Genomic DNA, 15,663 nt, shown 5'->3' on the forward strand with positions numbered 1-15,663 from the left:
AGAAGTTTATAAGAGATACAAACACATTTTTCAAGTACTTTATATCCAATTATGATTAGAAAATGTCTCATCAAATCTCATTCCTGTTTAGCCTAACAGGTTTTTTATTAAAACAAACAAACTAAGTAAAATTTCCATTTGGGCTTTAAAGGTTAAATTTATATTATTGCTTAGACACTTGTGTTTGCTCCAGTTTATTTACCTCATTTTTGATGTTGAATCTATTTCTATACCCATAGCTTTGTCCTGAAGATACTGAAGATTATATTGAGTACTTATCATCTATTGGGCGACTGGATGAGGCTGCTGTGAAATTAGCATATATTGTGAACAAGGAAGATTTTGTATCAAAACATGGCAAATCAAATCACCAGCTATGGAATGAGCTATGTGAGCTGATTTCCAAAAATCCTGATAAAGTAAGGTAAGGTAAGGATTTGGACAATTTATAGTCCATTACTTATTTAAAAAAAATTTAAAAAATATTCTTTGTTTTAAGAATGTTAAGATGGTAGTAATAAACTTTCATCGCTGAAGGTAGTAAGTTACGGCCAGTCATTTAGTTTTTCAGTGTTCTGTGAAAGTAAAACTACACACTCTTCTTGGCACACTATTATTTGCCTCTTCAGCAGTAACCCATTGTGTCTTCCTAGACACCAGAAAATAACCATCGCCAGCTGACGTGCATCTTCTGTGACCTGATCAGCAGAATTGGATATTTTACATTCGCAAAATAATATCATGACTAAAAGGACTAGAAACATTTGTGTGACGTAAAGGGTATTGAGCCCGTGTGAATTATCAGGTTTAATACCATTTTGTGCACCTGTCTATGATAGACTTGCTAGTAATAGTAGTAGAATGTTGGGAGAAAATTGCAAGCATTCTGTGCTAGAATGATGGATGATGATTTTGACCACATGAAATGTCCATGAAAATATAATCATTTTGTAAGTATCAGTAGATTATTGTAAAAAGGACTGTGACATGAGAGGGTTAGAAATATTCACCCTTATTGCCATTCTGGTGTTTATGCAATGATAAGTTAGTTGTTAAGCTGCAGATCAGAGCTCTTTCAATGCAAACATTGATTCTGGCATTTGGTGTAACAATCATTACCAGTGATGTTAGTGATTGGCATTTTAGGGGACAAAAGAAAGAATTAACATTTTGCCTTATTATTATCATGAGAATTCTACCTGCAATGTACAAAACAGCTATTGATGGTATATATTGCTCAGTTTCATACGATTTTGTACTACAGTCAGAGTGTACCTGTAAATATTCATACCCAACTGCTTTTAACTGATATTTGGGCACTTTGTGTTCTCAGTAGTGAGTACAACTGTGTTAATAGTGTTTGAAGCTGATGACCTAGATGTAAAATACTAACACGGTATTCTTCTTCTACTTTTGATTTGGCCGACAATGGACCACATTAATTCAAGTTCAGCTTCATCTGCTTGTGGGCTTTAATCCTCGTCCAGTTCTCCTTCATCCTTTCACTCTGCAATCTCCTCCTTTTTTCTGTCCGCAGCGCTTGGGTACAGAATCTAACTTTTTCTTGAAATCTCTTGGTGGTCTTGAGCTTCGACTTGTGTAAGCATCCCTGTCACTGATTTCTGTTCCTTGTATTTCCATTTCTTCCAGGTCCTTCTTCACCGCTTGATACTGCCAGTGTACTGTAGTTTTCCTGATCTCAAAAAATCTATTAGCTGTGATGCTTAGAAGACAATTAGAATTACATTAAATTATATTGTTACATACTGTATATACAATTTACAGCATTAGGACCACTTCAAATATGCAATCCATCTAATTCCTTCTGGAGTTGCTGAGAGGAGTTCATCCAAGGAGCCGGGATATGCACATAGAGGGCACTTTTGCACAATATTCTTGATGGTTTGCAATTCAAAACCACAATCACATTGGGGAGAATTTATCCAACCCCATTGATATAGGGCTGCACCAGTTTGACCAGTACCACATCGAATCCTGTTTAACCTTGACCAGACTGTCCGAGGTGGATTAAAGCCAGCAAGCCTTGTTATGGGATCACTGAGTGAAAGTAGGCCATCTCACAACGAAACAAATTAGAAGCAGTGAGAGCAGTTCGCACGACCAGGAATCAGAACCAACACCAACAACCAAAATAATACTTGAGAAACACTTACCAAGACTGATCCCAAAGGAAGGTCGTCGCAAGGTGTGAAAGTGAGGGCCCACGAGGCCAAGTGAAACGATAAAATATTTATTTTATTTATCCTTGAACTGAAATAATAATAATAGACTGATTTTAAGAGAAACACTTTAATTAAACTAAATTAGTTGAAACACTTCCGACAATGCTAAACATCAAAAAATTATTATTTGAACCAAGTAAGATCTCAACTTTTGAGGTTAGTAAGAAGGAGGAAAAATTACAAACTCCTATACTAGCATAGTAATGAGATTAAGTATCAAGCATGAATATAACTTCCTTTTAAGTTTTCACCAAGTTTCTTTTATAAGTAGTAATTAAGGTAATTAATTTACTTTAACAACAGTCCCTGTCCTTGAGAACCTTTGATTAAGATATTAAATAGAAAACAATTTCTAAACGACTAACTCGGAACATAGATAAATAACCAAACGTAAGGAAACACGATTGGTATACAATGTCAAATTAAAAGGAAGAAGAATATCAAGGATAATCCAGAAAACACCACGCCAAAATAATTCAGGCCCAAATAAGATTAGATATCAATACAAGAGCCTCTTTAAATCAAACTCATTGAGCACCGATCGGAACATAACATCCATACACGAGGAAAAAAAGAATTCTCAACACAATCCGCGAATGTCAAATGTTCATAGTAACAAGAAACGTCACTCAAATGTCCATCTCAACAGAGTTCTCGCACCCATATAGTTTACACTAGGTTACCATAGCAACGAATCATGTGACATGCATAAGAAAATGGCAGTTCAAAACAATCCGAGTAGTCACTAGAAAATGTTTTCACTTTACCAGCTTATCCCCGAGTACGGTGGTTGTGAGATATTCAAGACAACAGTCATAATTCCAATAAGTTAAATAATGATACACATAAACCACCAGATAGAATTTTATAGCAATCTTTAGGAGCTCCTACCGTATAGATTCACTTAAATCTAACTTATGGGCCATTTGAATTACGACAAGATGAATATCTAACGATATTACACATTTACAATTTCTTTGAAACCCATACATAACAAATAACGGATTACACTATAATGATTATGACCTGAATTTTCGCATATTTCAGCTAAACATAATTTTCTTGGAATTTAAATAAATAATCATCTCTCATATACATTACACCAAATCTGTTTCCCATTGCTCTTCAGTAGTACATCTTCTTGTTGTATTCGTCACTCAGTTCAGACCCTTAGAAGAAAATATACAAATACTCACAATAGTCGGAAGGTCAAAAAATCAAAACAAACATTTCTGGACCTAATCGCCTGGGGTGGTGATTATCCTAACCGGGATCCAATCCCGGCAACTTCTCCTCTGGTATTCTATTACTTGCCGTACAATTTAATATCCACCAGCAGAAAGTGAGGCGAGAAGCTTCTTCCTTAAACAACAGATAATGACAACTGAACTCCGTACATTGTCTCCTCACACGTGTTGGCGATTGAAAAGCAAGTTCAAATCCACGTACCCAGATGGCAGCAGCGCATAAGTGGAACAGATAAACTAGAACACCGCTCATGGCCAGGAGGTGCACTAATAGCAAGCGCAGAATGAGGAAATACATCTTAAGAAGGTCCAGTTCACTCAATAGACTTCAAATCTCGTTAATACCTTGGACAGAACAACAAAATACTTCATGAGTCGCATCAAATAATTTAAAATCCATTATAGCCATGAGGTGTCGAGTTTGACCATTAATCTCTCCGGGTATTTCAGAGATTGAACCTGGTTTACGTAACATCTACAGCCGTCTTGCAAGCTGGCTTTCTTGATTTCAGTCTCGGTTTAGAGAGACGTTTGACATCATGATGAATTGGAAGAGCATCATTTTCCAAGATCCTACTCCACAGGCGAAGATGGGGTGGAGCGATGTTACATAGTACAGGCAACCACTGGGAGGGAGTACTACATAGAGTACCAGAGATGATACGCATTCTTTGGCAAAGTTGAATATCCACTAGATGGCAGTGAGAGCTATTTAACCAAATGCCTGAACAATATTCAGCTGGGGAATATAAAACAGCCAAAGGAGTAGTCCTGAGTTCCATGATGTTTCAGCTAACCTACTAAGTATGTTGTTATGACTTTTCAGTTTTGCAGCCGTTTTTCCAATATCATTTTGGTAGGTCAGTGTCCTGTCCAATGTCACACCTAAGTACTTAGGACAGCTATTGTACTTTAGGTATTGATTCCTAAACTTCACTCTAGGATGATAGTCTGCTTGTAGGTGACTAAGGTGAAATGTGGCAACCTCAGATTTTGAGGCACTTGGCTGAAGCCGCTAGTTTCTGAAGTACTCATCCATCTTCCCAAGATCTGCATTTAATAAATCCTCAGCTTCATCAAAGGTGGTAGCTTGAAATGTAAGATTTATATCATCTGCATAGATGGAATTTGCGAGATAGAGTTTTGGGTAGATCATGAGTATACAAGTTGAATAGCAGAGCGGATAGGACGGATCCCTGTGGTAGACCATTATTGATTGTATGGAACCTGCTCCTAACATTTTCAGTTATAACTTGGAATAGCCTGTTACCACACTACCAATCAGTGTGACTATATTAAGGCAAGGAACTGCCTTCATGAGTTTAAGGAGAATTCCTCTTCTCCAGACTGTGTCATAGGCTGCTGAGAGATCCAGGAAGGCAGAAACACTTTTGAGCTTCTTCTCAAAACCAACTTCTAGGTAGGAAGACAGAGCAAGAACTTGATCGCTGCAGTCTCGTTTTTGGCAAAATCCAGCTTGTTCAGTAGGAATCAATGACTCAATTGCAGGAGCAATTCTATTCAGTAAGAGCCTTTCAAGTAGTTTGTAGGTGATACTAAGTAAGGAAATTGGTCCGTAGCTCTGAGGTATCTTTGGATCCTTCCCTGGTTTTAATATTGCAATAATTTTGGTCTTCTTGAAAGATGGAGGCAGACTTCCTGAGTTCAAAATGGAGCTGAAGAATGTTGTAAGCCATTGCTTGGTTGCTGGGCCACGCTTCTTAAGGAACTCTGAATAAACACCATCAAATCCTGCTGCTTTGCCAGTCTGGAGACCATCCTACTACTTGCTAGTTGCTTTACGTCGCACCGACACGGATAGGTCTTATGGCGACGATGGAACAGGGAAGAGCTAGGAGTTGGAAGGAAGCGGCCGTGGCCTTAATTAAGGTACAGCCCCAGCATTTGCCTGGCGTGAAAATGGGAAACCACGGAAAACCATCTTCAGGGCTGCCGACAGTGGGGTTCGAACCTACTATCTCCCGAATACTGGATACTGGCCTTACTTAAGCGACTGCAGCTATCGAGCTTGGTGGAGACCATCTAAACCCTTTTGTATCTCTTCAAAAAAAAAAAAAGTGAATGGCTGTAAGTACACTGAATGTGGTTTGACTTCCTGTTTTAACTGATTGAATTCCAATTGTGTCTTTCTACTGAACTTCTTGTGCCCTACAATCTTAGATGTAGAAACGAGGTGGTTAGCTATGGATTCTACATTGATACATGAATTATTTCTCGATGGTATAGATGTTGCGTCCAGTTTTCGTATGAGGGATCATGCTTTCCTACTTGAGTGAGTAAAGTTCAAGGTTTCAACAGACTTGGTCCATTTCTCCCTTCTAACATTGTCTAAGGATTTCAGAAGTTCAGTTGCTTTTTCATGAGTACTGTCTTGTTCAAATTCACAGTTTAGGTGAGTTGTTTCTTCATTCCAACTGGGGACATAGTCTTTCCTAAAACCTCTAGGAATGCTTCTTTTGGCAGCAGATTTGATTAAGCCAACAAACCGGTCATAGTTCTCAGGGGTGGTTGCACCCATCTAATATTAGCATCTGTATACCTTGCATACATATCCCAGTCACCTTTTTGCAATTTCCAGCGAAGTTGGGGTACAGTTCTTATTACAGGGATATGTATACTGAGGTTGTAAATGATTGGTCCGTGCTGGCTGCGTAGAAAGTCCTTCAGAACTTGTCTTCGGATTTGTGGTGTCGGATTCATCAGGCCCTGTGAGACAAAGCAAAGGTCAGGAGAATAGTTCTGGTTCCACCGAGTAGAATGGAATGTGCCGCGATCTTTAGCATCAAATATCTGTGTGAGATTATTTATATCCATCCATTCAAACAACTTATCCCCATTTTCATCATTTCTGTCATATCCCCAAGAAGTATGATGGCTGTTAAAATAACCAAGTATTATACGATCTTCATCAGGTACAGTGGTGACAAGATCTGGCCAGCAGACCATTGGAGGCTTATAGACATTTATGATGGTAACATCCTGTATCTTAATGGAAGCCGAGAAGTTATTCTGACGTATATCAGATGGCAAGACTGTACAGTCTTCAATATCACTCTTGATTGTAGATAGCAATGCCATATTTTGGGTGATGTAGTTCTGTCGCAATCTTGTATCCCGGAATTTTACCCCTATTAGACAGCTGAATATCATCTTCTGTGTGGATTTCTTGCAGTGCCAATGCATCTACTGATTGTTCCTCTAGTATCTTGGGTAGATATTCACACTTAGCTTTACTAAAGTCCTCAATGTTAAGCTGACAAATAGTTAATTGAGGGCCCAGGGTCCGAATATTGAATGCTGAGTCCTTAGAAGGACTTCTACTGTCATGGCCGTGAGGCCCCATGTTATCACTGTTGCTTTCTTAGCACCACCCGGGGGAAACGTGTAGGGCAATTTAAGGTTTTACCTACGGACATGAAGCAACATTCGACCCCCTCCCCCAGAAAAAATCTTATTACCGATTGGTCAGTCTTTCCAGATTCATTCGGTAGATATGTCCAGAGAACATGGCTCTCCTCTTCCAGATGGTATCTGAAATCTTTTCCATCTTGAGATATAATTCTTGGTTTCCTTTCTTTCTGTAGGATCCATCATCTGTTCTTTGGGGTCCCAGTATCTTCCTCAGAATCATTCTGTCCACCAGTTCCAACTTTTTTTTTACCAATCCTGTTTTTATCAGGTTCAAACATTCAGCTGCATACAAAGCCTCCAGGCAGATCACTGTCTGGTAGTATCTGAGTTTTGCATTGCTCGAGATCTTCTTGTTGTAAGTGTTTATAGTTAGTTTATATGCCAATTTCATCTTGCTGTTTCTCGATAACAGCGCCTCTCTTTCTGACAGGGTATTGTTTATCCACTCTCCCAGATATTTGAATTTCTCCACTTTCTGAATCCTTTCTCTCTCAACCCTCATCCATCTGGGTGCTGTTTCGATGTTGGTCATGTATTGTGTCTTCTCATAGGCCTGCATTACTTGCTTCTTTCTGGAGTTGGACAATTTGGTTTCATGCCTCCTCTGTTGACTCTGACAGAACCACAATGTCATCTGCAAAGACTAGACTCCAATTCCTTTGTTCTTGTATCCCATTCATATACCGCTGCCAATTCCTTGCATTTTGCGGTGCCCCTCTCTAATCACTTTGTCAGGGACACTGTTGAATTGAAGGGGAGATAGTCCATTTCCCTGTGTGACTCCTGTTTGAATCCCAAAAGAAGATTATTATTATTATTATTATTATTATTATTATTATTATTATTATTATTATTCATTTTTTAAACATTCGTTTTGGCCTTCTATGGATCATGCTTAGCTTATGCTTCTGCTTTTTGGCTTCCTGTCTCTTATGCTCCCAAAACTCTTCATATTTTGACTCCTAGCCTCCCTCTGTCGGTCGGTCAAAGTTCGTTTTTGCCTCTCTGGTCTGTCAACTATTTTCCGGAATTTGTTTCTGTCCAACATGCTTTCGGTGGTTAGACCTAGTTAAGTTAGATCTTTCATAACTTCTTTTGTTCAGATTGTGATGCTCTTGCATTTCCTGGTGTACCCCCGTATCCTCTTAGCCAATCTGTCGTTACTCATCTGATGAATGTGTCCAACAAACTTCAGTCATTTTTTTCTCATTTCATCTGTTTGTACAGTTCTTCATTCCTTCTTTTCTTCCAGATGTCACCTGTCTTTCTAGGACCTAATATCTTACATAAAATTTTCCTTTCTATCTTCCTCATGTCCTCACCTTCTGTTTTTCTTATTACTGTATTGTAGTGTCTTAATTTTGTTCTTATCAACAATGATTTTTTGTTGTATACATTTTGTGTGAGTTAGTAAGCTAAATCCATTTTCTTCATCCTACTCTTATTCGCTTCATTATCGAGACCATTGAACTGTATCCACTCACCGAGATACTTGAATTTGGATACTATAACCTTTCGTGCTCGAGGATTGGGAGCCAAAAAGGTAAACTGTAACCGTTTCTACTGAAATTTACAACAGCGCGGTTTGAAGAAATGTTGTATATACACCTTGGCATTACTCAATGGAGCTACATGAGAATCCACTCGTAGGTGTGAAGGTTCTATTAGGCACCGGTTACAGTCCATAATAATTATCAGCATTTTAATTTTATCATTATGGCATTTCATGACTATCTGAGGCTAATAGAAATCCTATTTTATAAATTAAAACACTTAAAATCTACTTCAGTTGGTAGAATATTCTGATTTAATGATATCAAGTTATTGAAAGAAATATAATTAATAATAAAAGGAAATTTTACAACATGGGTGGACAAATAGTAAGTATTGAATACGATAAATGGCGTAGTTTTTACTATACATTAAAATTGTCTTGTTTCCTCCGCTCGTGGTGTTACAATGTCATTCTGCCGTTAACAATGATTGTAGGCCGATCTAATATTAAAGATAAATACATGCAAATCCAGTAATACCTGAATAAAGGTAGGTCAATGAACTATCACTGTTAACATAAAAGTTGCTGAAGGCTTAGATATCAAATTAACAGTGCATTCATCTCAAATCATTTGTTTTATCTGCCGCAATAAAAAAAATTTATTCATGCTTTCGTGTCCATTCTGGGTAAAACCTTGTCCTTTAGTATTCCATTAACATAACGTTTACAACCGTCGCATAAAACAACTGCATCCAATTAACAACTTGAGCAGTCACTGAAATAAATACATGCAACGCCATGGAACCTGAAAAGAAACAAGGGTCCCAACACACTCTGCAACTAACGACAGATAATAAATCGAAAGAAGTGTTAAAGCAGAAGAACAAAATAATCATGGTGTCATCAAGCTGCTGCATCTAAACAAACAAACAAAACAAAAAAGATATTCAAATCTACACACTACCATAATGAAAATCATGGATTGAAATCATCAAGACACTATAACATCTCAACTTGTCCAGGGTCTCTCCTCCGGATTGCTGAAAATCCTGCCAACGTCTACAAGATACATGCACCAACACTACTGCTAATCTAAGGGAAATAAATAGATTGTACATTGGGTAGTATGACCCTGACTTTATCCTTACTCATAGTGCAACTTGAATGTCTCATTGGGGTAACATTATGTTCAAAGAACTTCATACCATTTGTACCTATCATTCATATAATACCTGTCTCATATTCATGTATCATATTAATATCACAGATGACTATTAACATATTCATTTTTGAAGACATTATTCAAAAACCAGTACCCTCATGGTACAACTGTAAGCCATAAGTGCCTGTCCATTTTGCAATATCTCATTGAGATTCGCATGATGATCATTTCCTCCACCGTATTCAAGTATCAACATTTTTGGGATTTCTCGAAGATAATATTACATTATACGTAATACTTAATTCCCAAGAAACAATCTAACATTAGAATTGTGAACGACATCATCATCAATTATATCAACGATCTTAACATTCGACAAAACTGTACCACCTGTAAAAAAACCTACATCGGGCAAACCGGGAGAAACTTCATTATCAGATACCACGAGCACACTAACGCAATAAAATACAACAGGTTTTCAGCCATCGGCCAACACATGCAAGATTATAACCATAATTTCACCAATATTGAACAAGACATGGACATCCTCGTATTAGCAAACAAGGGCCCTTTACTCAACATAATGGAAAATTACTACATACACCTAGACCAATACTTTAATGCCAGTCACAATCTCAATGAAATCTCAGAGAAACCCAACATACTCTTCAATGTATTTATCACTTTCCTCAGAAACAATAATGCAGCCAACCTAAACTCAATCCTAAATTTAATCAAAGGTACTTTTCCAAGACAATTACACTTTCTCCCGCACCCTTCAGCCCCACCTTAAGCCCTCTTCCTAAGCCATATATAATTTTATATATGTCATTTCAATACAAGAACTTACTGATTTCCATAATTATAATTTTTACAACACCCCATTTATACTTTATTCTTTGTTAAAAACCTCTTAGTATGTATATTCCTTGTATTATTAACTATTACCATAATAACATCTCATTTCACTTGTTATTCTTTAAAATGACATTTTCTTAGGATTTCGCCAAAAGTGATATTTGCTCCAATACGGCTGATGATGACCCCCAGATGGGTCGAAACTTGTACCGTGTAATTTATATTTTTGTGAATATATTTTAGTATTGAAAAGGTGGAAACATTTACGTTGTTGTTATTATTACTTATATATTAAAACTGTATAACCTCATATGCGCAGCATGCATATTAAACCTTTCATTCAAATACACAGGCTCATAACTGCCGAAGAATATGTTCTCAGTTTCAAACAAACGTGAATTCTATTATCCGCATCCATGCTGTTTATTGAAATATTTCTCTCATGAAGACTTGGCCAGGCCATATGAAATATCTAATTCATAAAGGAGAACTTCCTAACCTTAACAACATAATAAATACTTTTTAAGTATTACCAGTAAGACTTACTCATGAAGAAATTGGTAAATTAAATTCATCAGAAAAACAGTATCACTGAGACGATAGCCTAGATTATAATGAAATTCCTGTATTACAACCTGTAAGTGTGCATTCAAAATTTAAATGAAATCGGCACATTATTAATTTATATTTCAATCATGCCAACATTTAAGAGGATTAGTGTGCATGACGACATTATAAAATGTATATAGATGATTCTGCAGTATCGCTCAAGTTGCATTTACGTATAATATATTATGCTCATAAACGTAAGAGGAAATGTGTAGCTACACAATGTACAATTTAGCAGAATAGGTAAAGGGCAAGTTTTTTGTACTCATCTTAATTGGCGAGTTCTTGAAGATATGATCCATACATCTTGGTCCTCAGGATATTGTGACATTCCCTCATCCAATTGTTATTATTGCATTTTCCAGGCCTGATGGGAATCCATCCCAGCTTAGGCCTGCATATTGATATCAGTGACTCTTTCAATATGACAGTTCTTCCTCTGATCCGTCATAGAGTAACCTGTAACTTGTACAGTCCAATTAGTACAATTTTATACACCTAAATAAGTATAACAATATTCAGTTACAACACTCACCTTGTTTTCTTTCATTAAAGAACTAAGGTTTTTACGCTTAATGTTTTCTTTACTTATTGGCATACAATCATAAGATAGATTCAACCGCACTGCAGCTAGATTTTTTGTCATTCATGGGAAACAATGCTCATTCTCTTTCTTTATTGTTCTTTTAAGAAATCTCATTTCATTAATAATATGTTGATTGATGGTAAATCCTTGCAGCTTAACCACTTTTTATAGCACTTCTGAGAATCTCACGAGCGGGAATGCTCGATTAACAATGGAATGCGCCCAATAATTCATATCCCGTTGTCTCTTCAATTCTGTTTGGATCGATAGTTTCCTAAAAGAACGCTCAATCATTTGTATATGTTCATAGTAAGCAGATAATGCATAAATAATCCAAGTGAAGGTAAATCTGACATGTGTAATTCTGAATATTTAGTCCAGTTCATTCACTGCATTATAGGAACTGTCATTGAAATGAAACATTGCACATTAGCAAACACTTTACTTTCCTGTCATATGTGGTCCTCTTCACTCAACAGTAGTTGATGTTACTTCAAAATTGAGATTCCGGACACAAATTTTTTTGATACTATGAGGTTATGAGCTTGTAAATTTTCACATACTGAATATTTACTTAAACTTAACACTCAATTGAGCGAGTTGCTCCGAATTATCAATGTATCTAATCATAAATTAACTGGATATATGCTTTTCTCATCATTTCAACTAACTTCAATGTTGTCATGAACTTCAGTGATTCCTTTATGTTTGGCTCAGAATCAGTTGAAAGATTATAATACTTTCTTTATCTTCCTGTGTTCCATTTCCCAGTCTGTCAGCATGTTCATTACTCGAGTCTTATCATATTATATTTTCAGTTGTGCCTTTCTTACAATTTCATCAAGCTTGTGTAACATCATCTTACATTGATCTTCTGTTTTGCTTAAGATCACTATATCATCGGCAAAAGCCAAACAATCCACGTTCAAGTTGTCTTTCTTGTAACCTAGCTGTACACCACTCATTTGGCATTCTGTTCTCTATACTCTTATTTTCTCTAAGACCAGGTTAAACAGTATCAGTGAAAGGCCATCACCCTGCCTTAATCCCGTCTTAACCCCAAATGCTCCTGATACTTCTCCTTGGAACCTTACTTCAGATGTAGTGTTGATGTGTGTTTCTTTGATCTGGTCTTGTGATCAACACCAAATTTCTCCAGTATATTCAACAATGTTTGTCTATCGACCATATGGTTGGTAGAGCAAACGCCTGAAAAGCCTTACATCTGATATGTTTTTGATATTCACTGGTTGGTAGAGCATATGCCTGAAAAGCCTTACATCTGATATGTTTTTGACATTTTTGACATGCTCTATTGGTGAAAAATATCTTAATTCCCTCCATGGGAATTTAGAATTTTACATTCGGAATTGCTAGGCGGGCAATAATTCCATTGTGGAGATTTATCTCCCGTATGCAGTTATCAGACTGTGCCTCTTATAAGGGCTTCTGATAAGTTCACCTGCATACACCCCAGCGTCAGTGGGTAGGGTCTGACACATCCCACTCTGATGAGTCTAGTGTCAGACCTAAGACAAAACACTGGTTGGTAGAGCAAATGCCTGAAAAGCCTTACATCTGATATGTTCTTGACATTTTTGACATGCTCTATTGGTGAAAAATATCTAATTCCCTCCATGGGAATTTAGAATTTTCCAATTTGAGTCATACACGTTCTGAAAATCTACAAATGGCATGATAACTGGTTTACTTTGGATTTTTCTAATCTTTATAATGGGTTTGAGGATGTAAATTTGGCAGCACATGATCTTCCCTTTCTAAACCCTGCTTGGTATTCATCAATTTGGTCTGTTATCTGTTTTTCCACTCTGTTTTACAGAATTTTTGATAAGATCTTATACATGATTGATACTAGGGAAATTCCTCTATAGTTGTTCACATCTTTATGGTCTCCTTTCTTGTGAATAGGACATATACTTGCCATTTTCCAATCTTCGGGTATCCTGGCCTTTTCCCAAATCTCGTGAATAAGATTGATCATGATTGCTACCATATTTACACCTCCCCACTTTATCATTTCAGCAAATATCTGGTCTTCTGTTGCTTTGTCATTTTTTAACTCCTTGATTTTTTCTACTCCCCCTGGTGTGATGCCTTTTGGTTGTTTATACTCCCGAGGTTACATATGATTTATTCAAAATCCTGAGGTATCGTTGTTGTTAATTATTCTTTTGGTGTTTCATAATTTAGTAACTCCTTAAAATATTCAGCTAGAATAATACAGTTTTCTTTGTTGTTTACTGCCACTCTGCCTTGTTGATCATGGAAAGTTAATCCCCTCGTTCTGTACACTTGTAATCTGCTTTTGAATACTCAGTAAAAGTCTCTTGTGTTCTTTTTACTAAAATTTTCTTCTAGTTTGTGAAGTTCAGTTTTATCTGCATGTCTTTTATCCTTTTGGATTATTCCTGCTATTCGTTTCCTAGTTTCTGTGAAGTGATTTAAATTATTTTCTCTCTTGTTGCTGTTCCAGTTCTTCCAAGCATCTCGTCTGTTTTCAAGCTCTGTTTCACACTCTGTGTTCCACCATTTATGCTTTCTACTTCTTTTTCTTTGTCCCTCTTCTTGAGCCGCTTGTGTCATGTTTTTTCGTATGTTTTCCCGCATGTTATGTCCCTCTGTCTTTTCCTGGTATTTTATAAAGTTGTTTTTTAGCTGGATCTTATCTTTTCGTTTCTGGATGTTTCCTCTTGTTGTATGCATTGTATGCATATTTCTGTTTGGTTGGAACTTTACCTTTATCTCTGAAAAATAGTGATCTGATTCTATATCACTGTCTTTTCTGACTTTCACATTGAGTATCTCTTTCATACTCCTTTGACTGATACCAGTATGTTCCAGTTGGTATTCTCCTAATTCTGTGTTTGGTGATACCCATGTTGTCTTCTTTCGTGGTCATCGTTTGAAATGTGTTGACATTAGCTTCAGTTCAGATTGTCAACAAAATTTCATAAGTCTTTCCCCGTTCCTGTTGGTGCGACTATGTGCTGGAAAATCACCTATTATTTTTCTCTGTTTGTAATCTCTGCCAATCTGTGCATTGAAATCTCCTACAAGAATTTTGACCTGATGTGGTATCTTGGACGCAGTATCTTCAAGTTGTTCCCAAAAATCTTCAACCCTCTCCGTATTCATCTTGTTTTTTTTTTTTTTTTTTTTTTTTTTTTTTTGTGTGCATGACCATTGTATATTATTGTACATGCTTTATTAACCGATCAAAATGTTAAAGAATATATCCTTTCTGAAGCTGAGTCAATGCTGATTATTGAGTCGTAGAATATCTCTTGTTCACTATGAATCCAGTTCCTAACAGTGTCATGCCATTTCTGTTCTTTTTGGCTTATTGCCCTTTATATACTCTATAACCTTCTGATTCAAAAGGTTCTTCATCTGTGAATCAAGTTTCTTGCAATGCTAATATGCTTGTAACCGTTATCGGGACAATTACGCTTACACATAATAATAATAATAATAATAATAATAATAATAATAATAATAATAATAATAATAATAATAATAACAATAACAATAACAATAATAATAATAATAATAATAATAATAATGTGGTAATAAAATATAAATATAGGAATAGTTGTAAATAACAAAGTGGTGGTGTATTCACATCAGAACAGGGAAACGTGACAGGTAACTTTCGATACGCAAAATTAATTTAATTACAAGGGAACACTTACAGGCCTAAAAATAACAACTAAGAGAGGATAGTGGAAGGTGCTTGGGATCCTACGAGGTCTATGGGAATGTATGGCGTTATGGGGGAGAAAAGACTTACATGAAACACCCTCTAGTTCAACTATATTAAAAATAACAAACCAAAAATTACAAAAACAAAGTTAAATCACAAAGCAGGCGATACTTAACGCTTTGACAAACTGATACAATTAATCCAAAAACACAAATAAATGGATTGTTGAATTAAAAAAAGAGTGAAAGACTTGAAATTATAAACAGCGGGAATCTAGGGCGAACTCGGACACGTTAAATTTAAAACA

The 15,663-nt window shown here is 36.5% G+C and overlaps 1 protein-coding gene across 3 annotated transcripts in view; it reads left to right on the plus strand.

Moving 5' to 3' along the window:
- Window positions 1-15,663, plus strand: part of fand (Pre-mRNA-splicing factor SYF1 fand) — a 235,098-nt gene that overhangs the window by 89,906 nt on the left and 129,529 nt on the right. For all 3 annotated transcript variants that reach the window (XM_067145461.2, XM_067145462.2, XM_068227497.1), the window contains one exon: window positions 240-424. In XM_067145461.2, the coding sequence (XP_067001562.2) occupies window positions 240-424 (185 nt within the window). The remainder of the gene's footprint in view (window positions 1-239; window positions 425-15,663) is intronic.

Source organism: Anabrus simplex, chromosome 4, assembly GCF_040414725.1.
Source record: "Anabrus simplex isolate iqAnaSimp1 chromosome 4, ASM4041472v1, whole genome shotgun sequence".
Classification (NCBI taxonomy): domain Eukaryota; kingdom Metazoa; phylum Arthropoda; class Insecta; order Orthoptera; family Tettigoniidae; genus Anabrus; species Anabrus simplex.